Source organism: Pungitius pungitius, chromosome 4 (genome assembly GCF_949316345.1).
Source record: "Pungitius pungitius chromosome 4, fPunPun2.1, whole genome shotgun sequence".
In the NCBI taxonomy this organism is placed as follows: Eukaryota; Metazoa; Chordata; class Actinopteri; order Perciformes; family Gasterosteidae; genus Pungitius; species Pungitius pungitius.
This window is the reverse complement of record NC_084903.1, coordinates 25,618,474-25,644,652: the sequence shown is the minus strand read 5'-3', so window position 1 is coordinate 25,644,652 and position 26,179 is coordinate 25,618,474. Positions and strand designations below refer to the sequence as shown.

Here is a 26,179-nt window from a genome sequence, read left to right as displayed (position 1 = left end):
AGAAACACTACAACCAACATACAACATAGACAAACACTACAAGCCCTTTGCAAAATCAACATGAACCTAGTAGACAAGCACTAGACACATCTAGAACCTAGAACCACCATGTCCTTCTTTTGTTACCACATGAACCTCATGAACAAAGACTGGAACCTCCTGTGTTACTACTGGAACGTAGATGACAAGGACTACAACCACCTAGCACCTCCTGTGTTATAATATACACCTTATGGAAAAACACTAGAACCTCCTAGGACCTCCTCTGTTGTCACAAGAACCTCATAGACAAACTAAACACACCTATAACCGGCTCCGTTATCACAAGAACCTTGTAAAAAAACACTAGATCCATTTAAAACCGTCTTTTCTTCACTGATGAGATCCATTTACTCTGCGTAATTCACCATTTTGAAACATTCTTCTGTGGGCCGTTTGAGGACATTTCAGCTTCCAACATTTGACACTTTGCCCAAAACAACAGCGGTGGACAAAAACACCACAAACTGGGATTTGAGGAATAATAACAAATAATATCAAGGTCATCAGCTGTCAGAGGCATGATGGGACACCTGATGGAATATCTGACGGGACACCTGACAAGACACCTGACGGGACACCTGATGGGACATCTGATGGAACACCTGACGGGAGACCTGATGGGACACCTGCTGGAACACCTGACGGGAGACCTGATGGGACATCTGATGGAACACCTGACGGGAGACCTGATGGGACACCTGATGGGACACCTGCTGGAACACCTGACGGGAGACCTGCTGGAACACCTGATGGGACACCTGATGGGATACATGACAGGACACTCGACGGGACACCTGACGGGACACCTGACGGGACACCGGCTTGGAAGGAATGAATCAAATAAGGTTATCAGTTTGGCCTTTCTGTGCATGTACATGTGTGTGTGTGTGTGTGTCCGTGAGTTTCATCACGTTACTTAAGCAACACCCTGGTACCTGGACTCTAGAATGTAGAGAAACATCTCCTCCTACTGGATGCTTTAAGAACAGCTGAACTTTTAAACCAGAATCAAATGTGAGTGTATTCTAACAGAGTGAATTAGTCAAATGTAGGGATTAGGACTAGTTTGTACATTAAATATTAAGTGATCTTGTCTCCTGGTATCTTTTTATTTTTATCTTCTTGTCTGCTTATTGTCATCTCTCAATCTCCTTGTGTGTCCGTCTGTGTCTCCTTGTCCTCGTTTTACCTCTTCTCTTTCTCCTGGTGTCTGTTTCTTTGTCTTCTCTCATTGTCTTTCTATCTCCTTGCTTCTCTGTCTCTTTGTCCCCTTGTTTGCTTGTCTCTTTGTCTTGCTTTGTCGTTGTCTTCCTGTCTCCTTGTCTCTATCTACTTGTGCTGCTGTCCTTCAGCCATCAGAGGGCGGTGTCCTCAAACAAGCTGCTCGGCTCTCTTTCTTCTTCTTTGTTGCTTTTGTAATTGTTAACAGCTGCAGCTCAAAGTTTCCCTTCATGATGTCATACTCTTGCTTCTCAAGTTGTTCCCATGCCGACTGGTGGCACGCCCACCACCACCAGTTTCACCCAACCGGATGTTGAGCGAGGCTTCCTTCAAAATAAGAGTTTACTTTATGGATTCCACGTGTTCCCACATTACAGCAGCAAAAATAAGTCACAGATGGAGAAAGGACCTGAAAAAACTAAAATACATCAGAGGAAAGTAAGCTGCAGATGTGGAGCTCTACTGCTCCCTCTGACTCATTAAACTCCTCTGGAGATCAGGGGGTTTAACCTTTATTAAACAGGCTGCTCTTATAGTTAGGGCTGGCTCAGGTTAGTCTGGACCAGCCCTTAGTTGAGCTGCTTTAGGCCTGGACTGCTGGAGAACTTCTTAGGACACACAGCTCCTCTCACTCTCTCCTTCTACAACAATCCACGTTTCATTAATGCACATCACTAATTCAGCTTCGTCCTCAGAGTCTCTTCTGCTTTCTCGCCTCGCAGGTCTCTAGATCGTGGTTCCGTCTGGACTCTGGTCCTGACTCCTGCCGAGGCCCTGCTGATACCTACTCCTACTATCATCATCATCATTATTATTATTACTAATTCTATATGAATCATATTAATATTACTGTCATCATATACCAACATGACCCTTTCCTGACCCTTTACAGAAGCTTCTGTGGATGGAGGTTCTACCTGATGGAGGTTCTATCTGATGGAGGTTCTATCTGATGGAGGTTCTACCTGATGGAGGCTCTACCTGATATAGGTTCTATCTGATGGAGGTTCTATCTGATGGAGGTTCTACCTGATGGAGGTTCTATCTGATGGAGGTTCTACCTGATGGAGGTTCCAACTGATGGAGGTCCTACCTGATGGAGGTTCTACCTGATGGAGGTTCTACCTGATGGAGGCTCTACCTGATAGAGGTTCTATCTGATGGAGGTTCTATCTGATGGAGGTTCTACCTGATGGAGGTTCCACCTGATGGAGGTCCTACCTGATGGAGGTTCTATCTGATGGAGGTTCTACCTGATGGAGGTTCCAACTGATGGAGGTCCTACCTGATGGAGGTTCTACCTGATGGAGGTTCTACCTGATGGAGGCTCTACCTGATAGAGGTTCTATCTGATGGAGGTTCTATCTGATGGAGGTTCTACCTGATGGAGGTTCCACCTGATGGAGGTCCTACCTGATGGAGGTTCTATCTGATGGAGGTTCTACCTGATGGAGGTTCCACCTGATGGAGGTCCTACCTGATGGAGGTTCTATCTGATGGAGGTTCTACCTGATGGAGGTTCCACCTGATGGAGGTCCTACCTGATGGAGGTTCTATCTGATGGAGGTTCTACCTGATGGAGGTTCTACCTGATGGAGGGTGTCTCTGCCGTACACTTGTCTTACTACTCGTCACATGAACTGAATGTATTGTTCACCTTTTACGTTGTTCGTGTGTCACATGACGTCCTGTAGTGAGTCCATCCTGACAGACGGATCGTCCTCTGTGTCTCACTCAGGTTTCTTCCCTTTGTCCTCATGTGAGGGTTTGGGGACACAGGATGTCACATGTGTACACACTGTAGCCCTCTGAGGTTAGTGTGTAATTTGGGATTTGGGGCTTTACAAAATAAAATGAATTGTAAAAAAGAATCAAATTAACATGTGCTTAGTCTGGACCAGTAGACAATGACGTGGACACTTTGTACAAGCTTCCATCATGCTTTTATAATGATTCTGATGAACAGAAGTTTTTTGACTTCCTGCCATCAAATGTCATGTGATCATCTTAATAATCACATTGACTCTTGTTGCTGCCCACGCGGCGTTTATCTTGAAAGGTGTTGCCGGAAGTGTGTGTGCATATGTGTCGCTCCACCGGTCCGGTCTCTCTCGGAGCTGCGGCTCATTCCTCCGCCCGTTGTTGGACGCACACGCACGCGCACGCCTTCCGCCGAGCTCAGTCGCGGTTGCTGGGCCATGGCCTTCGTCGTTTGTCGGGTCCAGTACCTGGAGGACTCGGATCCGTTCGTCTGCACCAACTTTCCCGAACCTCGCCGACCTCCTACGGTGCCCGTGGAGGAGAACCTGCCGCTCGGGGAGCAGATCGCGGGGATCCACAAGCTGCTGGAGGCGCCTCTCAAGGTGTGTGTTTGTGTGTGTGTCACCATGTGAGTGCGGCTCACCTGTGCAGGTGACACGTTTACACAAAGCAATGCGGCGACATAGTAAAGCTGTGATGTTTCTATTGGGTCAACGAGTCGGTGCTTTGTGCATTTGAGGTTATTATTGTGTATTCCACATTAGAAAGCCCACACAAAGGGCCACATGTCAGCTCATGGATCCATGGATGTGTTTGCATCATCCGCTGGTCTGAAAAGCAGCACTGGTGTGTGTGTGTGTGTGTGTGTGTGTGTGTGTGTGTGTGTGTGTTGAAATGGGGTCCAAACAAGCTGCTTCTTGTCCAGTGAGTCACTGACCCGTCACAGCTGTGATGTCACAGGTAGACTTGAGAACCGGCCAGTGGAAGAACACCTTCCTGCTCGGTCACGTGACGCCATGAAGACTCAATCATCTTGAAAGGATCAGGTTCTGAAAGGCAGGGCTGAAGGGGGCGCTAGTGAGACTGCAGGTACGCTGCCTGTGTACTTTGCTCCGGTATTATCTGCAGAATGTTTTTGTTTACTTCCAGTTTGCCTCTAACTATCTCTAACTCAATGCCCCCCCGCTGACTACATGGAAGCAGTGAGGAGTCATGTGTATCATGTTGGAGGCCGAAGGTCACTGAAGCAGATGCCGAGTCAGGAGTCCGTCTCCTTCTTCTCTGGAACACAAAGTTGCCTCTGGCCTGGTGTGAGGCGTTCAGGGTCCCCCTGGAATCTCCAGGATCTGACAAAGACCAGACTCTAGATTTCCTTCCTCCACCAGCACCTGTTAATTGCTTCCCATCATGCACTGGGGTTCAGGTCTACAGAGAGAGGTGAAACAGAGGCCTAAATGTTCTGCTTCTCCTGCTGTTAGTGAGGAGGAGGAAGAGGAGGAGGAGGAGGGTGGAGCTGTAAACACAAGATAAGCAGGACGGATGTAGTCAGCAGCGCGTTGATTAGGGGTCAAATCTGCTCAAAATGACATTTGAATATTCGCTTTACAAAAACCACATATGCATGTGAGGATATGGGATGGCGCCGATGTGGAGTCCAAATACATCGACTCTGGGTTCATGGGCCGTTCAACTGCCCTTAACGTCGTTGGAAAAAATGACCAACCTGTTAAACAACCTCATCCAAATCTCTATGGATGGAGTGACTGTGAACTGGAAGCGTTTGAAATGCTCCAGAAGAGTGTGCAGAATGAAGTGGGACAGATGCTCATCTACGTTGGTTCGTGTGGGTTGCATATACGGCACCCACATGCTTTGATTTCATCAACACCGATGGATTGAGAATGTCAGCGTGTCGGAACCAGGGATTCTGCTGTGGCCGCACATAAAAGCCTGCGTTGAGGTGGTAGGAAAAGGCAAACTAGCCAAACCAAAGACTGAGTCATTTGAAGCTCTGACGGATCGCTGTGCAGATCCTCTCTTCATCACGGAAGTGGCCATCTTCAATAGCGTAGATCGAGAAGTGACTCCATGCTGCCCTTTCTCAGTGAGGACAAACTGATAAAAGGTAAGCATAGACATACTTATTTCTTTAAGCATTGCAATAAAATCACCTTCTATTTTGGCTTTAAATGTGTCTTGTGACATTTTGACAATTTCAAATGAGTAATATGTTGGATAAATAGGTGAAAATAGAACACATCACATAGAAAAATAGATTTCTTTGTAGAGCTTTTGAACAACTTTCTCTGTATTGTGTATAGCGCGCACACAAAGGCTCAAACTGGTTCGACATGTTTAATGCACCTGTCGCACCACCGACACCTACTGACCATTCCACCAGATCTACTGCCTAGAATGTAGCTGGTGTCACGCTGTATGATGCATCTAAAGCTCAATGATCACTTCCTTCTCACAAGCCCTTAGGAAACATAGTAACTTATTACACTGTAGCTGCCTACTGAGCTACACATACCTTATATAAATGTTTATATGTATATTAAAATGACCCTCCCTCTTCTAGTGTAACAAGAACATTAATTTATCAACTGGTTTTGGTGAATTTGCTAAAGAAAGATCCAATTCAATATTTGTCAATATTTGCAGGGCTCATAGGACGATTTCTGAAGGAAAACCCCTTGAGGGAGGCCACCTCCACACTGAAGCTCCTCCATGTTGATTTTCAGGACCGTAGTCTTCACAAAGACGTTTACTAGACTGACACCTCTGTAAATAAACGTAAGTCTTCCAAGAAGATTTCAGAGAGGCAGGTGCTGGAGATCAAGATGGAGGCTCTTGATCTCCCTGACTGAGAAACCATTGAAAAAGGGTCCAGTGCATCACCAACTGGTGAGAAGCATGCCCATGACCCAAGACGCATGGCCGTGTCCAAGGAGCTGTGCGTGCCTCAGATGAGAAGAATGTTACACATACTTGTTGAGGCCAAACATGTAGACGAGTGCGATGACATCCTCCGAGAGTTCAGTTAGTTTTGTGACTCAGCTGCTCTTCAAGCTAACTTCAGACAAACCGGGTGGAGACCCTCCTGTACGAGACAATGGGGTCACACCATCATTTTCCAGAGTGTGGGGTGTTGTGAAGGTGCTGCTCGTCCTGTCTCAGGACAGGCCAGTGTTGAGCGTGGATTCTCAAGCAACAAGGAAATGATTGTAGAGAATCTGAAGGAGAAGTCCCTGGTAGCTCAGCGGCTCATCGCTGACCTTGTCAGATCTGTTGGGAGCGTAGGTGGAGATTACCAAAGAGCCAGGCAGACGTCCACGGATACCTGGATGAAGAGAAGAGACGGAAGGAGAGGCAACATTGACCTGAAGAGAGGCCCTCAAGATGAGCTTGATGATTTGAAAAAGAAGAAGGCAAGAATGGAGACTGATATTAGCGCCCTTCAGAAATCAGCAGAGGAATATGCTGAGAATGCAGAAGAAGGTATCTGCTGGAGATTGAAAAGCAGATCGATGCAAAGCTTGCAGAAATGAAACGTTGTGAAAGCTGGGAAGTGACCGTTCAGTTAAGGTCCTGTAGACACAAGAAAGCACTTCTTGTTGCTCTGATTACAACACAGGTGTGTGTCCGTCAAAACACACAAAGAGAGTATTTGTAATGCAAATGTTTTATAAACTTGTTTAAATGTGAATTAGTTCTTGTTTTATGGTTAGTGTTAGTTGTTCTCAACGTTATGGTAAAATATCTTATTGATGTTATGTTGAGTGCATATAAATGTTTGTTCTTCTATTCAAACTGTTGTCTCTCATTCATTTGTATTTATATACAAACCTCCGGTTGTCTTTGCAACAAGTCCATTCATCCTTTGATTGCCATGCTTTTGAATTATTCAGGATTTAAATGTTTCAAAATGTTATTGATCTGTAGAACTTATGATGTCATGATGGTGTTTTCTGTCCTTCAGTTGGAGGACTGCACCATTCAGTTGTCTCCACATGGAAACTATCTGGACCTTGAATTGTCTCTGGACGAGCAGAGAGATGACCTGGAAAGCTTCTACCAAGACGTGACGTAAGAAGACCTTCACCTCTCTCACCTGTCTCTGGGTTAGACTCCATGAATAGGGCCTGGACTCCTTGGGGGGGGGGGGGGGGGGGGCACTTTAGGATACTTTAGGATGGGCCTGGGACTCTTTTAGGATGGACATGGGACACTTTAGACAAAGATCAAAAAATGTAACTTGATTAATCGCATTTTGCAAAGTTCAATAATCCATTCAAAACTAGTGTCTTGTTCACTTTTATTTCATATTAATGTTTTGAGAACAACATACGAGGCGCACGTACAGCGACATACAGGATCTGTGTTTTATCTTTGTTAGTTCGCTAATAGCAGCGCTAAAGCTGTTAGCCAGACTAAAGACATTTATTCACTCACGTGTTGCTGCGTGTGTGTTGCTGCGTGTGTGTTGCTGCGTGTGTGTGGTGCTGCGTGTGTGTGGTGCTGCGTGTGTGTTGCTGCGTGTGTGTGTTGCTGCGTGTGTGTGGTGCTGCGTGTGTGTTGCTGCGCGTGTGTGTTGCTGCGCGTGTGTGTTGCTGCGTGTGTGTGGTGCTGCGTGTGTGTGTTGCTGCGTGTGTGTGTTGCTGCGTGTGTGTGTTGCTGCGTGTGTGTGTGTTGCTGCGTGTGTGGTGCTGCTGCGTGTGTGGTGCTGCTGCGTGTGTGGTGCTGCTGCGTGTTGCTGCGTGTGTGTGTTGCTGCGTGTGTGTGTTGCTGCGTGTGTGTGTTGCTGCGTGTGTGTGTTGCTGCGTGTGTGTGTGTTGCTGCGTGTGTGTGTTGCTGCGTGTGTGGTGCTGCTGCGTGTGTGGTGCTGCTGCGTGTGTGGTGCTGCTGCGTGTGTGGTGCTGCTGCGTGTGTGGTGCTGCTGCGTGTGTGTTGCTGCTGCGTGTTGCTGCGTGTGTGTTGCTGCGTGTGTGTTGCTGCGTGTGTGTTGCTGCTGCGTGTGTGTGTTGCTGCGTGTGTGTGTTGCTGCGTGTGTGGTGCTGCTGCGTGTGTGTTGCTGCTGCGTGTTGCTGCGTGTGTGTGTGTTGCTGCGTGTGTGTGTGTTGCTGCGTGTGTGGTGCTGTGTGTGTGTTGCTGCATTGAGGCACGTGGTACTTCTGGCCTGTAGTACTTGAGGCCTGTAGTACTTGTTGCTTAGTATCTGTGTTCTTTGTCTACAGGAAAGGGAAGAAGCCCATCATGATCCTGAGGACTCAGCTCTCCGTACGGGTCCACTGCATTCTGGGTAATTGCATCCTTGATATAATCAAGTGTTTTCACTGGTTCCACAAACATGTTTTCTATGACTTCACTGATGATGACATCATCATTGTTTCTCTAGTCTCTGATCATGTGACATTGCAAACAACCAATGGGTGCTATGATCCACAGGAGGAGGAGCTAGTAACGTTAAGAGCTAACCAGCAGAGGTTCATTAGTTACATTACATTTACCTCTTTTATTTACAAGAAGTGCATTCATCCAAGAGGGAACAGACCCAGAAGTACAGAGAGGAGGAGACGAGGATGAGCAGCAGGAGGAGGGAGGTGAGAAGAGGAGGTGGAGGAGGAGATACCGCAGTAGAGTGCTGGTCGGATCCTTCCGTCTTCCTTCCTGCCTCCCTCCTTCTTTGTGCTCCTTCCTACCCTCCCTCCTCCCCCCCTGGCATGACCTCGCCTTTCCGGCACCAGAGGGGATTTCCCAGCCGCTTCCTCTTTAAAGCCATTTGTGAGTTCTGAGAGAGGCCTCGAGCTTCTGTGTGAAGCAGAGACCCGACTCTGCTGTCCTCCCTCCTGTCTCCAGGTTCTTGTGCTGTGGTGAAGGTCACAGCAGAAGAACCGATTCCTTTCTGTGATTAGTCATGTTGGTTCATGCCTTTGTTCTCACGGTGCGTTCAGGGGATCAGTCACAACTCGTGAACAACAGCTACTTAGGAATGAAAAAAAAGGCCAACTGTCATTAATGTCGTTTTAGGATATTTATTCATTATATTTGATATAATGCGTGTTGATATTGTCATTTAATTGATGTATTAATATGTTAAATATTATAAAAGAACTAAAGAAAAAAGTTGAAATATATTATGTCAAAAAATATTTAGGGGGAAAGAGTCAAAACACGTAAAACAATATTGGGTCAAAACAGGTTTTGGAAAAACAAGTCAAAATATTTTGGAATTTCTTTTGAAATATATAGGAAAGAAAATATTTTGAAAAAAATGACAAATCTGTTGGGTCAAAAAAATCTTTTTAAAATAAATATGTAAATAAAATAAGTGAAAATCCGTTATAATTCGTACTGTGAAAGGCATTAATCTCTGAATGCAGCAGTCACATGAACAGGGACCGTTTATGGTATAATACACACGTCTGTGTTGACTAGTTTTTATATTACAGCCATTGAAGGAGTTTAAACATGTCTTTCCTCAGTAAACATAAATCTAAAGACTACATTTTACAATAAAGGTGTCATAAATATAATTCTTTCCATCATATCGATGCATCTGTGAAGAGATGTTAGTCTTCTTGTATTTATCTGATCTAAAGAATCTCAAGGGAAACTTTCTGCTGTCACGTTTTATTTTTAGATATGAATCACTGAACTTGTGGACTGTGGTCAAGTATTTAGGGACAGACCAGCAGCCGGTGTGTCCTCTCAGGGACAGACGGTGTTTGTAGGGGGGGGTGTGCGGGTATCCCGTCCTCTTTAATGTCTGTCAGTTTGTTGTGGATAGAACAGAATACATTTAAGTCAATGCTCCGTTTGTCCCATGGAGCCATTCAAATGTCTTGATCTTAAAATTTCCAAAGATCCCAAATGTGTGGACGTGTCTCTGATGATGCAGCAGAAACATTTCCATTCAAAGAAACTGGGTCTGTGGTTTGGATATATTACATTAATGTAAATAGTTGAGCTCAAATGCTGAAGACAAAGGAACATGTCCTCTGGGTTTGTGTGTTTTTAAATTCATTTTCAATGTGTGCATGAAACCTGAGACGCCTCACTAAATGTCTCTGGTTTGGACGTGAAGTGAAACCGTCACCACAGACTCCTGGACCACAGCGGACAATTAAACCTACGCTGCTCACACAGGACTCGTACCACAGGCCGGGGTTCTCTGGTCCTGCCGGAGGTCCCCAGTTAAGTGAAGTCCAGAAATAAAATCCCAGATCAGTTTTATGCTGCAGTCCTCGGTCTCACCTCTCTGATTCAGGTGAGACATGCCTCGTCCTCCTGTGAGATGTTTGGACAGTCCGTCCTCGTGCTCCTGAGAGCAGGTTCTTCACAACCTCATCATAAGTGTTTCTGAGACCTTCTGTCTGCTGGTAGTGTACCAGTGAACCAACACACAAAGACTCTCAGCCATAAATCATATGTCCCTCATATTACTTTACTGGTAGCATTCCCCTGTGGACAGACAGAGGTTGATGGTCCAGCTTCAGGGTGTTTTGCCCTCAGAAGGTCTTTTAAATGACAAAATGAAATGAGTTCCCACTTTAAATAACTCAGAACTTCAGCCTGATCTGTCCTGAAACCAGTGGACGAAGTCCCCAAAATGTGTCTGCAGTAGAAATATGAATAGCTTTAGTGTACAAATACTAGTAAAAGTACTGTATTCAGCAGTTTACTCAAATAAATACATATTTATTTTAAAGAAACCATGTAGAGTTAAAACCTAAATGGCACCAGTTGATGAACTCTACCAGATTCCATCTGTAGCCCCTTGACACTATAAACCCTCACCATTAATGTGTCTCTTAATAATCAGTATTATGTAATAACTGCAGGATCAATGAATCATCTAAACCTCCTGAAGGTTTCTGTGGTTCCATCTGGTCCGTGATGACGTGGACCACAACATTTGCTCCTTCTGCCTCATCGTCTGGGACCTTCTCTGACGTTGTTGTCCTGCTGGAGATCTTTGCCAATAAGGGCTGGTGTTTAGAACGGGACGTATATGAGATATTCCTTGTGTTAGTCCCACGATGTCACTGCGTGGTCATCACCCCACAGCGTGAGTGACCTCCATCAGCTGCAATCTCACAGCAGACAAACTCCTCCCAGGTTCTTTGCCCACTTTGACCGAACGTGGGCCACTGCCGATCCGTACGGGGGGGGGGGGGGGGGGGGCGCTTGTGTGTGTGTGTTTACGTTTGCTCTTGTTTTGATTTAGATCTAAATAATCTTCTCATGAACTATTTAAATGTTTGTTTATGCACTTCCTGTCAGAACCAGAGAGATGAAAAACGTCTCTGAATTCCTTCACTAACAAAGTTGTTTTCTTGGTGCTAAAACACGGAGAAGCTAAGGGAGGAAGACCATGCTAACCCAGTGACCTGAAGAGGAGGACCACTGATACTCTCTTGATGTGCTGCTGGTGTTTGCGTGTCACTTTCTGTTCAGTTTTTTTGTTCATCCACTATTTCTTGTGTTGAATCCTCTTTTCTTCTCCTATTTCTTCTTGCATTGTAGGAGCAGCCTGAGGTGTTTCACTCATTTTGGGTTCCCTCTCCTTTTTGTGATCGTGAAGAACTTGTTTGTTCTTCAGCTCCTCGGCGAGTACACTGTGTGTTTCCTCTGAAGAGCAGAATGAATCAGGGGTCACGACCTCTGATAAGAACCAAACAGGAAACGGTTTCATTCCTTTCTGGAGAACCTCCCTCCCCCCTTCTTCAGCTCCTGGAGCCTCTGGTGGTCTACTGGAGGACGGGATCTGAGAGTTTCACCGGACGGGACTGGTTCACTTACTGAAAAGCACTAATACTCTAATAACCAATCTTGGTCCAGTCTTTGGTTCTTATGACTAGTACAGAAATACAGTTGAATTTGGGCCTCTAAGGCGGAATCCATCTTTGGTTGCGGCTCAGAGAAGGAGACCTTCTTGAGTAGACATGTGAGGTGACTTCCTCTTTGTTTCAGAGAAGCTGTATAACTCCCAGGGTCCAGAACTCCGACGGGCCCTGTTCTCCCTCAAGCAGCTCTTCCAGGTGAGGGTCCTCTGGTAGAAGCTTTAGGTCCCCTTGGTGGACCTGCTGTGACCTTCTCCTCTGCTCCCACCTTCAGGATGATAAAGACCTGGTTCCAGAGTTCGTGGCCTCTGAAGGTTTGACTTGTTTTGTCAAAGTCGGAGCGGAAGCGGACCACAACTACCAGAACTACATCCTGAGAGGTGAGACTGTCCGCTTTAGAAGCTCCGTCTTCCAGCAGAATGCTCTTCACCTGAGAAGCAGACTCGTCAAGCTCAGGTCTGAGATCAGGAGCCACAGCCAGTGGAGTCCGACTCTGATGTCCCCCTGTGTGTCTGTCCCCCTGTGTGTCCCTCAGCCCTCAGTCAGATCATGCTGTTCGTGGATGGTATGAATGGAGTGATCCACCACACGGAGACGATCCGCTGGCTCTACGCTCTGACAGGAAGTCTGGTGAGTCCTTCGGATCGATGGGTTGGTTGGTTGATTTAGTCAAACAGTCATGTGACACTTTGAAACACTGAAGTTCTAGAAGCTTCTTTATTGATTTCATCACAAAACATGTGTCAACTGATATCAGTTATTGATCTCTCACCAGAACGGTCACATGACCCAGTTCAGAGGACAGGAAGTAGAGCGAGAGTCAGTTTATCAGAGCAGAGACGCCACCTGGTGGACGTGCAGGGAAACCCATAGGGAGACATGTGCAGGGAGACGTACAAAGACACACAAGCACACACCGTCTCCTTGTCCACTCTCCCACTTCTCCTCTGCTCCCTTCCTCCCGTCTCCTCTCCTTGTCTCCTTTCCTCTCCTCAGTCTCGTCTGGTGGTGAAGACCTCCCTGAAGCTCCTCATTGTCTTTGTTGAGTATTCAGAGACAAACGGTCCCCGACTCATCGAGGCTGTGAACGCTGTGGACACACACAGAGGTGAGCGCGCACAATCTGACCCCTGCAGTGTGTGTGTGTGAGTGTGTATGTACTTATTGTGTGTGTGTGTGTATGTACTTATTGTCTGTGTGTGTGTGTGTGTGTGTGTGTGTGAGTGTGTATGTACTTATTGTGTGTGTGTGTGTATGTACTTATTGTCTGTGTGTGTGTGTGTGTGTGTGTGTATGCACTTATTGTGTGTGTGTGTGTGTGTGTGTCTGTGTGTGTGTGTACTTATTGTGTGTGTGTGTGTGTGTGCCCGCACGCAGGAATGAAACCGTGGAGTTACCTGATGGAGGTGCTGGAGGAGAGAAACGGTTCTGACACAGAGCTCCTTATGTTTACCATGACGCTCATCAACAAGGTAAACATAGTGTAAACAAACAGTCTACCATGTAAACAAACTATGTAAACAAACAGTCTACCATGTAAACAAACTGTGTAAACAAACTGTGTAAACAAACAGTCTACCATGTAAACAAACAGTCTACCATGTAAACAAACAGTCTACCATGTAAACAAACTGTGTAAACAAACAGTCTACCGCGTAAACAAACAGTCTACCATGTAAACAAACAGTCTACCGCGTAAACATACTATGTAAACAAACAGTCTACCATGTAAACAAACAGTCATCCATGTAAACATTCTATGTAAACAGTCTTTCATTTAAACAAACAGTCAGTATAAATTGTTTAATCTACGTGTGTGTGTGTGTGTGTGTGTGTGTGTGTGTGGGGGGGGGGGGTCAGACCCTCTCCGTGCTCCCTGACCAGGACTCTTTCTACGATGTGACGGACAGTCTGGAGCAGTTGGGTCTGGAGACCATCATCCACCGACACATGAGCAGCGCAGACACACAACCAGACCTCAGGGCCCAGTTCACCACCTACGAGGCAACAACAACACATTTAGAGTTTGTTGACATCTTTATTGTTGATTTATGTTTACGTCTCCACCTGTCTGTCCCCGTCTTTCTGTTGCAGATCTCTCTGAAGCACGAGGACGAGGAGCTGGATGACTCCTCCCCTCACCCCCGCAAGGAGAGAAGAAAGGTGGCCACCAGCGAGCAGGAGGGACGGAGGAGTCGCTGCCTGTCCAGTCAGAACCTCCCGGGCCGCTCGTCGTCCTCGCCTGGCCCATCGCCCTCCCCCACCACCTCCCCCACCCCCCCCGTCGTCCTCCCCACCCCATCCCCCTACACCTCCCCCACCCCATCCCCTTCCACCGCCCCCGCTGTCCTCTCCACCCCCCCCACTCCCTCCACTCCCCCCTCCACCTCCCCCACTCCCCCCGCTGTCCTCTCCACCCCCCCCACTCCCTCCACTCCCCCCTCCACCGCCCCCACCCCCCCCGTCGTCCTCCCCACCCCATCCCCCACCCCATCCCCTTCCACCACCCCCACTCCCCCCACCTTCTCCTTCCTCAGCCCCACTGTGGGGTTAGCAGGCAGCGCATCATCGTCCCCCCTGAACTCTGACCCTGGATGCCCCGCCTCAAGTCTGTCCGGATCCCACACAGGGTCTCCGCTGCCCCCCCGCACGCCCCCCAATGGCGCTGTGACTGCGGAGCAGGAATCTGGACCCCCGACCAGCTCGTAAGTTCCATGAACCATTGGCTGAGCTTAATTTCGTTCCTCAAAACGCCCCATAATGACAAAGTGAAAAAAACATTTTGGAAATGTATTTAAACTAAAGAACAAAATGATAATGTGTACATAAGTATTCACAGCCTTTGCCATGACGCGTTGAGCTCAGGTACCTCCTGTTTCCACTGATCATCCTTGAGATGTTTCTACAACCATCCCGCTATATTCCGCTGATTGGTCATGATGTAGAAAGACACACCCCTTCTATATCAGGTCCCACAGGTACAAACCAGGCCATGAAGTCTGAGGACTATCCGTAGACCTCTGAGACAGAATCCTATTGAGGTACAGATCTGATGAAGCTACAGAAACATTTCTGCAGCGTTGAAGGTCCCAACGAGCACGATGGCCTCCATCATCTGGAAATTGAAGACGTTTGGAACCACCAGGACTCTTCCTAAGGTCGGCCGTCCAGCCTCACTGAGCGATCGGGGCCTTTATCAGGGAGGGGACTTCACCGGGCAACACCGTCCCGACAGTGAAGCTTGGGGGGGGACAGCATCCCGCTGTGGGATGTTTTTCAGCAGGAGGAACTGGGAGACTAGTCAGGATGGAGGGAAAGACGAATGCAGCAATGTACAGAGACAACCTGGATGAACAGCTGCTCCAGAGCGCTCTGCTTCCCTGACTGGGGTGACGGGTCATCTTCCAGCAGGACCATGACCCGACACGAAAATAACAAAGGAGTGGCTTCGGAACAACTCAGAGCATCGTCCACTGGCCCAGCCAGAGCCCCCACCTGAACCCAAATGACCTGAAAACGTTCACCGACTGGAGAGGGTCCACAAGGAAGGGTGGCAGAGGATCCCCAAATCCAGGTCTTCATTCCCAAGAAGACTCATGGCTGTACCAGCTCTAAGGGGCAAAGGGTCTGAATAATTATGACACTTATGTGATGTCAGGTTTTCTTTTTTAATACTTTTTTCTACATTTCTGTTTTTTTCTGTCAAGATGGGGTGCGGAGTGTTGCAGCTCTTCCTCAGACTTGCCTCCCCAGGAGAAGTTGAACCAGCAGCCCCTCAGCATCAGGTCGGAGTTTAGAGAGAGAGAGAGAGTGTGTGTGTGTGTGTGTGTGTGTGTGTGTGTGGTCACCATGGTGACGTAGCTATGTTTAAATCGGTTTCTTGTATTCACTGATGAAAAACAGTTAGTCCAGTTAAACTGGAATACAAGTATTATAATTATTTCTGGAGGACGTTTACTATTGTTTAATCATTGGATCTTTTCCAGTTTGTTTTTGGTTGGAATAATCTAAACTCCATCATAACATAAATGACATAAAGATTTCCTCTTCTGCCTCCTCCATTGAGTCTCTCCTTCCTTCCTTCCTCCCTCCTTCCTTCCTCCCTCCTTCCTTCCTCCCCCAGCTCTTGGGAGGCTGACTCCCTCTTCTGGTAAGTACACGCCTCCTCGTGCTCCTCTTTGTGCCTTCTCTTCCTTCCTCTCTCTCTCCTCCTTTCTCTTCTTCCTTCTTTCTCCTTATTTTGATGCAATATTCCTTCCTCATTATTCATCTTCCTCTTTAATAGTTCATTTATGGTTATTTGATGGCCCTTTAATGGTTCTCCCATGAGCTATTGGATGTAGTTTAATAGTTCTTTAATGGTTATTATAAGACGAGTAGATGAAATCCAGCGTTCTGAGTGAGGGTCTACTTTATCGATCCATCATGTGCCTGTTTACATCCACCTGAGCGTTCATATCACTGCGCACGTTTTATAGATCAGTGGCGATCCTTCACCTCCCATCTTGTTTTATTCTCTAGACCTTATTGATTGATTGATTGATTGGTGCTGAGCAGCGTGTTGGTGTCCCTCCTCTCACACACAATAAGAGAATAATCAATACAGTGACATTTAAACTCAAGTTTACACCTTTTTGTTTCAGTAAAAGGTTTCTCTCACTTCTGTGAGATCTGTTCCTAAACTCTGTATCAACGTGTGTGTGTCCTCTTGTGTGTGTGTGTGTGTGTGTGTGTGTGTCTCTGCAGCTCAGATGACTCTAATGTAAATCCAGACAAGCCAGTTCTGAGGAGGTTTGAGTAAGTAGAGCTGCTGCCCCACTGCATGCTGGGAGCTGGAGGGTGGACAGACTGGCTGTTCTGCTTGTGTGTGTGTGTGTGTGTGGGGGGGGGGGGGGGTGTGGTCCTCTTAGTTCCTGATTGATGGGTGCGGTCTAATTGTTCTGATTGTTTGAAGCATAGAAGAAATGAAGCTGTACATAAAGGTGTGATTCTTCATGTCCGTCATGACTCATCAACCTGACGCTCTGTCCGTCAACACGTCCAACTTCCTGTCTGTGTTTTATTGGTCCCCCTCGAAGAATCATTTAAAAGCGTTTTTTAAGTTGTCCTCTGTCTTTTTTAGGGTTAATCTAACCGCAAGAACATTTAAATGAGACTTCTGACATGAGGACATGTTGGCAGGAATATCTCGTTAATCCAATGAACTGTGATGAAGCTGCATGTGAAGGAGCTTCTGAGGGTGTCGACCATGTTGTCTCTGTCTCACACTGCCCCCCCCCCCTCTACAGAAAACCCTTCTTGCGCACCTTAGCAGCCACTCAGTGGGAGAAGAAGAGAAGAAGCAAACACCTCAGCCAGTCCAGGCTGTCCTCGTCTGATGACATCACCCCTGGGGAGGAGGGCGGCAGCGTCCCGGTCGGAGAGCGACCTCCTCAGAGTACGGCCCGCAGATGGAATCACACCATGTCTGTTCATTTATTCAGAACATATTAAGTTGCCATCCAAGCAAAGTTGACAGTAAAACATTATAAATGATGTCATTTAATGAGAAAAGAGCCCGAAAATCCCCTCCGTTGTAAACGGGACAAAGTGGACAAAGCCTTCATATTCAGGCTTTTACGTCTCCTCTTGTCCTCTGTAGTCTCACCTCAAGCAGTTTGGACACGAACAGAAACTCTGACTCCCAGAAGGGTCGGGGTGAGACTTCTGTTACCCACAATGCTCAGCGCATGTTCAGTTTTGTCTCTGCTCAGCTCCAATGTGTCAAACACAAGAGGCATCATCTGTGGTGATGAAGCGTCTCCTACTGGAGGTCAAAGGTCACTGCTGTCCTAAACTACACTATACTCGTACTACATGAATACTAATAGGTGCTATTATAAGTACTGTATTAGTACTATATATAGTGATTGAATACTGGATGACAAGTACTTGTTGAAGTACTATTAATACTTTAGTAGTAATACATTGACACTATATAAAACCTATGTGAATGTTTTTTTTATTTGCAGTTACAAGAATCAAAGTAAATTATTTTGATAAAATTCTTCATTTACCGACTTTAAAGGCTTTAAAGCCCGTTATTATGTTATTACTAATTATATATTATTACTAATGCGATTACATTTTTGCAGCATCTACGTTCCAACAGCAGAGCAGCACTCTGTCCACCGACCAGAAGCTTCTGTTGGACAAGACGTCCAGCTCAGGACCTCTGAGCGCCGCTGCTGCTCCCAACACCACCGAAGAAGAAGCTCACTTCCTGCCCGGTGAGCCTGGTCTGCAGCACACTACACACAGTACATGGATGCAGTATTGGCAGTGGGGTAAAACTATGTTTACAGAATGCCTTTAAGGGGACTCACATCAGGAAGAACGTTTTGTACTTGTTGGATGTAGAAGAAAAGATTTCTATTGGCTCTAAACTGGCGTTGAGGAGGACCAGGTCCTCCCACCACAACATCCAATGTGTGTCTCCTAACATCAATGTAAACATAAGGAACAAAGCATGAGTGGTGTTTCTCTAACTCTCATCAGACCTGTGTCTGGTTCCTGCTTTGCCCTCTGACCTCTGACTCCTCAAACAGGACGAGACCGTGACTCCCTGAAAGAGCTTATGATTATCCAGGCCTCGTGTGTTGCTGTTTCCTCTCAGGTGGAGATCTGGGAGGACGTGGTCGTGTGTTGGAGCGTCTCTCCAACTTCACTACGCGCTCAGTGGAGCCGCCCAATGAGAGCAGAGCATCGCGCAGGGCGGAGCTAGAAGGGCTGGAAGGCTCCGCCCAGGCAGCACTGGCCCGCCTGGCAGAAGAACAACAGGTCCGAATGTCTCTGGCTGCTTCTCGTTGACCTCACTGCGTCTCTTGCTGCTTCCCGTTGACCTCACTGTGTCTCTGGCTGCTTCTCATTGACCTCACTGTGTCTCTTGCTGCTTCTCGTTGACCTCACTGTGTCTCTGGCTGCTTCTCGTTGACCTCACTGCGTCTCTTGCTGCTTCTCGTTGACCTCACTGTGTCTCTTGCTGCTTCTCGTTGACCTCACTGCGTCTCTGGCTGCTTCTCGTTGACCTCACTGCGTCTCTGGCTGCTTCTCGTTGACCTCACTGCGTCTCTTGCTGCTTCTCGTTGACCTCACTGTGTCTCTTGCTGCTTCTCGTTGACCTCACTGCGTCTCTGGCTGCTTCTCGTTGACCTCACTGCGTCTCTGGCTGCTTCTCGTTGACCTCACTGCGTCTCTGGCTGCTTCTCGTTGACCTCACTGCGTCTCTGGCTGCTTCTCGTTGACCTCACTGTGTCTCTGGCTGCTTCTCGTTGACCTCACTGTGTCTCTTGCTGCTTCTCGTTGACCTCACTGCGTCCCTGGCTGCTTCTCATTGACCTCACTGCGTCTCTGGTTGCTTCCCGTTGACCTCACTGCGTCTCTGGCTGCTTCTCGTTGACCTCACTGCGTCTCTTGCTGCTTCTCGTTGACCTCACTGTGTCTCTTGCTGCTTCTCGTTGACCTCACTGCGTCCCTGGCTGCTTCTCGTTGACCTCACTGCGTCTCTGGTTGCTTCCCGTTGACCTCACTGTGTCTCTGGCTGCTTCTCGTTGACCTCACTGCGTCTCTTGCTGCTTCTCGTTGACCTCACTGTGTCTCTGGCTGCTTCTCGTTGACCTCACTGCGTCTCTTGCTGCTTCTCGTTGACCTCACTGTGTCTCTTGCTGCTTCTCGTTGACCTCACTGCGTCTCTGGCTGCTTCTCGTTGACCTCACTGCGTCTCTGGCTGCTTCCCGTTGACCTCACTGCGTCTCTTGCTGCTTCTCGTTGACCTCACTGCGTCTCTGGCTGCTTCTCGTTGACCTCACTGCGTCTCTTGCTGCTTCTCGTTGACCTCACTGTGTCTCTGGCTGCTTCTCGTTGACCTCACTGTGTCTCTTGCTGCTTCTCGTTGACCTCACTGCGTCTCTTGCTGCTTCTCGTTGACCTCACTGCGTCTCTGGTTGCTTCCCGTTGACCTCACTGCGTCTCTGGCTGCTTCCCGTTGACCTCACTGCGTCTCTGGCTGATTCTTGTTGACCTCACTGCGTCTCTGGCTGCTTCCCGTTGACCTCACTGCGTCTCTGTTCTCCTTCATCAGACCCGTCACCTTCGTCAGCAGAGCAGCGTGGACCTGGAGAGCAACACCCGCCGTCTGGAGATGACCCCGATCCCCCCCCTGGGTCCCGGAGGCCCGCCCGATGCCTGGGACCAGCTGCAGCCCAACGCCGCCGCCTTGCGCATCAAAGACCTGGATTTCTCCGACCTGCTGGATGAAGAGGACATTGATGTCCTGGACATGGACTCCTTGTCCTCGTCCACCTCCTGCTTCTGTGGGGTCCCTCCTCCTCCTCCTCCTCCACTGGGCCTAGGTGTTCCTCCTCCTCCTCCTCCTCCTCCTCCTCCTCCTCCTCCTCCTCCACCGGGCCTAGGTGTTCCTCCTCCTCCTCCTCCTCCACCGGGCCTAGGTGTTCCTCCTCCTCCTCCTCCTCCACCGGGCCTAGGTGTTCCTCCTCCTCCTCCTCCTCCACCGGGCCTAGGTGTTCCTCCTCCTCCTCCTCCTCCACCGGGCCTAGGTGCTCCTCCTCCTCCTCCTCCTCCACCGGGCCTAGGTGCTCCTCCTCCTCCTCCTCTACCGGGGGATCCACCCCCCCCTGCCTCTCCCCTCTCAGCTGCGTCCTCTCAGAAGAAGAAGACGGTGAAGTTGTTCTGGAGGGAGCTGAAGCAGGCCGACGGGCCTCAGCGGGGTTGCTTCGGTCGGGGGACGGTGTGGGCATCACTGGACAAAGTCTCCGTGGACACCACCCGACTTGAACACCTGTTTGAGTCCAAGGCCAAGGAGATGCCCGTTGCCAAGGTAACGGGGGCGTTTCAGCTGAGGGGGCGGTGTTGTGGGAAACACCGAGCAGATTTCTTAGCACAGACAAATACATATAGAAATAATGCAAAGCTTTACTGAAGGCCGTTTCGATGTAAAAGGAACAATTCCTCATTCATTAATGATAAGAAAAGCTAAATGAATGAGTTCAGTGTGGCTGCGAAGCAGAGCATTCTTCTTTTTCTACAGATGTCTCCCCCCGGCTCCCCCACCCCTCAACTTATCTCTAACCCTACGTCTCTTATTTAACATCATAGACCTGCTTCATAGATCTGGTAACTTGTCCCAGCAGAAAGGACCTGAGACAAAGAGGTCTGAGATTCTGGTTCTGGACTCAAAGAGGAGCAACGCCATCAACATCGGTATGACTGTGTTACCGGCCGTCCACGTCATCAAGACCGCCATCCTCAACTTTGACGAATATGCCATCAGCAAGGAGGGTATAGAGGTAAGGAGTACTTCCTGTCTCTCACTAGCTGTGTCTCCTTTGGTGTGCTGCATCTTCAGGAGGACCTGGCCTTCTGGTCTACGTTTGCTGAGTCCTCGGAAGACCTAGGCTGAACCAAGCGGTCTCTGAAAGGAGACTGTCGGGTCTAAGGGAGAACTTCCTCTCCTCCACCGCTCAATGTATTTCAGGCTGAGAGAAGAACATTTTACGCTCAAATGAAATTCAAAATAAATCTGTTAAGCCCAGAACTTTTAGCTAAAAGTAATGTTTTAATCTTAAACCAGAGGACATCAATCAATAAAGGCATTAATAAACAGAACAATGAATACATTAATTAACTTGTATGCACAGACTTTGTTTCTTGCATAGGAAGCTATTTTAACTGTAACCTGTAACCTTTGTAAGATAGTACTAAATATCGTTCTCCTTCAGCGCGATGCTGCTTTCTACATTATACATATATTTGGCTTACAAATTACAAACTATACATTAAATGTATAGTTTGTAATCACACCAGAGCACAAAGTGTTTTTGTTCTTTTGTAACGTTATTAATTAGAAAAGTTCATAACTTTTTCCCTTCTTGTTAATGGACGGAGTTCAAGTAAACCTACAGTTGCACCTCACCTTCCCCCCCCCTTTCTATCCTGAGCAGAAGATCCTGACCATGACCCCCACAGAGGAGGAGAAGCAAAAGATCCAGGACGCTCAGCTGGCCAATCCTGAGGTCCCTCTGGGGACAGCGGAGCAGTTCCTGCTGAGCCTGGCCTCCATCAGTGCCCTGGCCCCCCGCCTGCAGCTCTGGGCCTTTAAACTGAACTATGAGGCTCTGGAGAAGGTGAGGTCCATGAGATGGATCTGACCCGGTCCAGTCTCATCCTAAGTAACACAGAGGCCCTCTAGGTCTGACAAATCAGGGAGTGGTGTTTCCTGAGACTTGGGTCTGTCCCTGCAGGAGATCGCTGAGCCCCTGTTTGACCTGAAGCTGGGCATGGAGCAGCTCTCGTCCAATCAGACCTTCCGGAGGATCCTAGCCACGCTGCTCGCCATCGGGAACTTCCTCAACAGCTCAAACGTGAGGATGAACCCTGTTACGATACATACACGAGTAGACAAAACTGTTGGTACCCTTTCGTTAAAGAAAGAAAAACCAACAGAAGCCACTGAAATAACTGACATAAGTAATACTAAATCAAAATGTATGAAAAAATAACTAGTGAGAGACATGCTGTATCATTTTGTTCAAAGGTATGACAAACAAATTAAATAATGAAAAAGGCCTGGACAAAACTGAACTGCAACCCTAGAAAAGATTAAAAATAATTTGACCACTGGCATCGAAGGCGTGTTCTCTAATTAGCAGCACAGGTGTCACTCTGCCCTTTTAAAGGGTGAAAAGTAGTCCCTGTGGTATAATGAGGACCACACTGAACATGCACCACAGAAAGCTACGAGTTATCTCAGCACGATGCAAGTCTAGGCCTATAAGACATCTCCAGCAGCTTGATGCTCCTGGGAACACAGGTCCTCATATGGTTCAAAGGTGTAAGGTCCACCGCACTGTAGACAACCTCTCAGGACGTGGAGAAAGAGTGAAAGTGACGTATAATGCAAACAACTTCCAAAGAGGGTAGGGGTGAGCTCCAAGGTACATCAGACCTGTTTGAGCCATCATGGGTTACCATTCTGTTTCTTTAAATAATTTGGCATTTGAACTACAATTCAAATGCAAATAAATATGAATTACTACTCTTGTCAGTTTCAAGTTATTTCATTGTTGGGTTTTCTTTCTTTAACCTAATAGTACAATTAGAATCCTTTTGACGACTTCACATTGTCCTCTAGGGTTCAGTTAACATGTGAAGGACAGACGGCGTGTCCTCCCCTTCTGTTTGTGTGAGAAATGAAATCTGATCTGTAGTTATCAGGAACCGATCGCTTGAGCGGCCTCAAAGGACCTGTTGTTCGTCCAAACACAGATTACAAATCAGTGTGTCTGTGTTTAGGCTAAAGGCTTTGAGCTGGGTTACCTGGAGAAGGTGGTGGAGGTGAAGGACACCGTCCATCGTCAATCCCTGCTGCACCACACCTGCAGCCTGCTGCTCGAAAATTACCCAGAATCCTCGGACGTGTATTCGGAGGTCCCAGCCATCACCCGCTCAGCTAAAGTACTGTGTCCTCTTCGTTATTGATCTCCAACACGTGTCATTGTTCTGATTGTATTCACTGAGAACTTCTGAATCACTACTTCTGAGTGTCTCCGTCTCGTCCAGGTGGACTTTGACCTGCTCTCAGAGAACCTGATGCAACTGGAGAGACGCTGCAAAGCATCATGGGACAACCTGAAGGTGGTGACTAAACACGAGACAAAGGTGGTGCTGAAGAACAAGCTGACGGAGTTCCTTAAGGACTGTACACAGAGGATCCTCATCCTCAAGGTGGTCCACAGGAGGGTCATCAACAGGTGAGATGCGGAGACACCTGAGAGACGCAGGTCTCCAGTGTCTGGTTCAGAACCACCGACAGAACCTTTCTGCCGCTTCTCGTCCAGGTTCCACTCATTCTTGCTGTTCCTGGGCCAGCCCTCCTCTTCCGTGAGGGACATCAAAGTGACCAGCTTCTGCCGGATCATCAGCGAGTTCTCTCTGGAGTACCGCACCACCAGGGAGCGGGTCCTGACCCTCAAACAGAAACGGGCCGCTCACAGAGAGAGGACCAAGACACACGGCAAGATGATCACTGAGGTAACGCCCTGGACCTTTGTGGAAAATGTACCTCAGCACCTCTTGGCACCTCCTCCGTGCTGTACAAGTCCAACCGAAGATACTAGTCTAACGGATAGACGGTACTAGTCCAATCCATAGAGGGCACTAGTCCAATGGATAAATGGTACTAGTCCAACGCGTAGAGGGTACTAGTCCAATGGGTAAGGGGTTCTAGTCCAACGCGTAGGGGGTACTAGTCCAACGTCTAGAGGGATGGTGTAAAGGTCCAACGCGTAGGGGGTACTAGTCCAACGTCTAGAGGGATGGTGTAAAGGTCCAACACGTAGGGGGTACAAGTCCAACACGTAGAGGGTACTCCTCTATCCTCTTGTCCACTTCTCAGACGGAGAAGTTTTTGGGGGCGGTGCCTGGCGAGGATGGCTCCTCCCCTGTCTCAGGAGAGGCGGGTCCATGTCAGGAAGAGGAGCATGAGAACATGAAGAACCTGCTTATCAGCACCGACAGTCTGATGATAGACCAGAAAGGCCTGAGACGGTCCAGAGTCGTCCGCAGTAAGTCCACGTTCTTTCTCCAGGACCATTACCTGGTTCCTCAACACAGTCTCAGTAAACACGTCTCCAAAGTCTGTTTACAGACGTTGTCCTCTCCATGTATTAGTGTTAAACAACAGACTGAACCTCCTCATGTCCTTCTCACATGTTCTCTACATGACATCCTCAGTTTCCGCCTCATAAACATGAACATTAGACTGACTGAGGACATGAGCATAGCTGTTTTGAATGGCTGCGAGGGCAGCGGTTCTGATTGGGCAGATATTAAGTTCAATAAAGCTTTGCAAGGATTAGTGTCTGATAAACTGGACCTCCTGGATCAGGATGTTACCGGAGCACAACTGGTCCTCACCAGACTGTTGTTCTGGTTCTGGCTCAGATTTTGATTGTAGCTCTGATCCTCAGGTCCTGGGAGGGTGAGTCCGTCCCAGATGTTTCGAGCCAAAGAAGAAGGCATTGGCTCTGCTGACGACGCCACGGACGAGATCATGGACCGACTCGTCAAGTCGGTCACCCAGAACCCATCGGACAGACCCTCCAGCCCTAAAGCCCGAAAGCGGTCCCGTCTGAACAGGAAGTCAAGTGAGAACTAATTTGGATCTGGTTCAGACTGAATCTGAATGTTTCTGTCTCTAAGTCTCTGGTTTAACAGGTTCCGACTCTGTGTCCAGAGTCCACAGCAGCTCTGTGTCCACAACAGACTCGTATCTCACATCATGTTTGTACATCCTCATTAAATCCTCTGAGAGCAGATACACATAACTATGAACCCTAGAGATCTGGTCCAGATGGACCCTGGAGACCTGCAGGACAGGAGCACAAGTTGTTTAATGTGTTATAATAATGATTTTGTGTGTTTCAGTGAGGCGGACTCTGAAGAGTGGACTCACTCTGGACGTGGTTCAGGCTCTGGGACTCAACAGCCAGACAGCAGACCAGGTCTGATCACTGGAGACTGATCCCCGACCAGCTGAGAGACACCAGGACAACCAGAGCCGACATGTGTTTATTAATAATACTGTTGACATAGCAGACACAACAACACAACGACACGTCCCTTTTAGTTATTTTGATAAAACACTATTTTCTTCTTCTTCAGTTTGAAATGTGACCTCGGGTTCATCCTGGTTTTACTTCACATCCACACTCGAACTTGGATCACAAAGTTTGACAAAAATTCGAGCAGTTCTTAGATGTTTTGATCTGAACAAGAACTTTATTTATGAAAAAACCTTCTAAGACCAAGACGTTAAACGCAAACACACACTCATTTAAGAGAATTCATATTTGTAGAGATGTTTCTTGTCACCAAATCACTGGTGGGTTATAAAGCGTTTGTTTATTTATCTCACAGGTTACTGGTTACTGGTTCTGGTTCGTTTTCTGATGGTTTCCTCCTTCTTTCAGCGGCCTGCAGTTAAAAGTCTTCAGTTTTCATTTGAAGCGCCAGATAAACATTTGACTGTTATAATAAAATGGTTTTTAATAAAGAATGACAGGTTTTCATTTGTTTCGGAAGCTTTGAAGAAAGAAATGATCTATAAAAAGATGTATAGATTATATTTTATTAAATGTGTATACTTGACCAATAATAAAGAATGAATTCTAATTGATCAATGTACTATATATGTAGTAGTATTAATTTCATTGTAAGTTATTGGACAGCATGCATTTTTACATAGTAGAATA

At 47.5% G+C, this 26,179-nt stretch overlaps 1 protein-coding gene across 4 annotated transcripts; it reads left to right on the top strand.

Moving 5' to 3' along the window:
- The first annotated feature begins 3,273 nt into the window (after nt 1-3,273).
- Nucleotides 3,274-26,116, top strand: fhod1 (formin homology 2 domain containing 1). Of its 4 annotated transcripts, none has more exons than XM_062561965.1 (26): nt 3,274-3,626; nt 7,007-7,113; nt 8,262-8,326; nt 12,001-12,068; nt 12,145-12,250; nt 12,406-12,500; nt 12,867-12,978; nt 13,248-13,342; nt 13,731-13,874; nt 13,965-14,575; nt 15,578-15,655; nt 15,994-16,020; nt 16,617-16,667; nt 17,159-17,307; nt 18,005-18,139; nt 18,526-18,689; nt 19,990-20,745; nt 21,056-21,214; nt 21,869-22,051; nt 22,169-22,288; nt 23,220-23,381; nt 23,487-23,677; nt 23,765-23,957; nt 24,322-24,490; nt 24,896-25,072; nt 25,353-26,116. In XM_062561965.1, the coding sequence occupies exons 1-26, from the start codon at nt 3,462-3,464 to the stop codon at nt 25,433-25,435; spliced, it is 4,365 nt and encodes a 1,454-aa protein (XP_062417949.1). In that variant the 5' UTR covers nt 3,274-3,461; the 3' UTR covers nt 25,436-26,116. The 4 variants fall into 4 exon arrangements, with proteins under 4 accessions (XP_062417949.1, XP_062417951.1, XP_062417952.1 ...); XM_062561966.1 differs by having other exon boundaries at nt 3,277-3,626; nt 21,059-21,214; XM_062561967.1 differs by lacking the exon at nt 15,994-16,020.
- The last annotated feature ends 63 nt before the right edge of the window (nt 26,117-26,179 follow it).

Bases quoted from the DNA above. Each gene is read 5' to 3' on its own strand.
- fhod1 (XM_062561965.1), top strand. From the start codon at position 3,462: ATGGCCTTCGTCGTTTGTCGGGTCCAGTACCTGGAGGACTCGGATCCG. The intron at 12,069-12,144 runs GTGAGGGTCCTC...TCCCACCTTCAG, and splicing joins CCCTCAAGCAGCTCTTCCAG to GATGATAAAGACCTGGTTCC. The intron at 23,958-24,321 runs GTAACGCCCTGG...TCCACTTCTCAG, and splicing joins ACGGCAAGATGATCACTGAG to ACGGAGAAGTTTTTGGGGGC.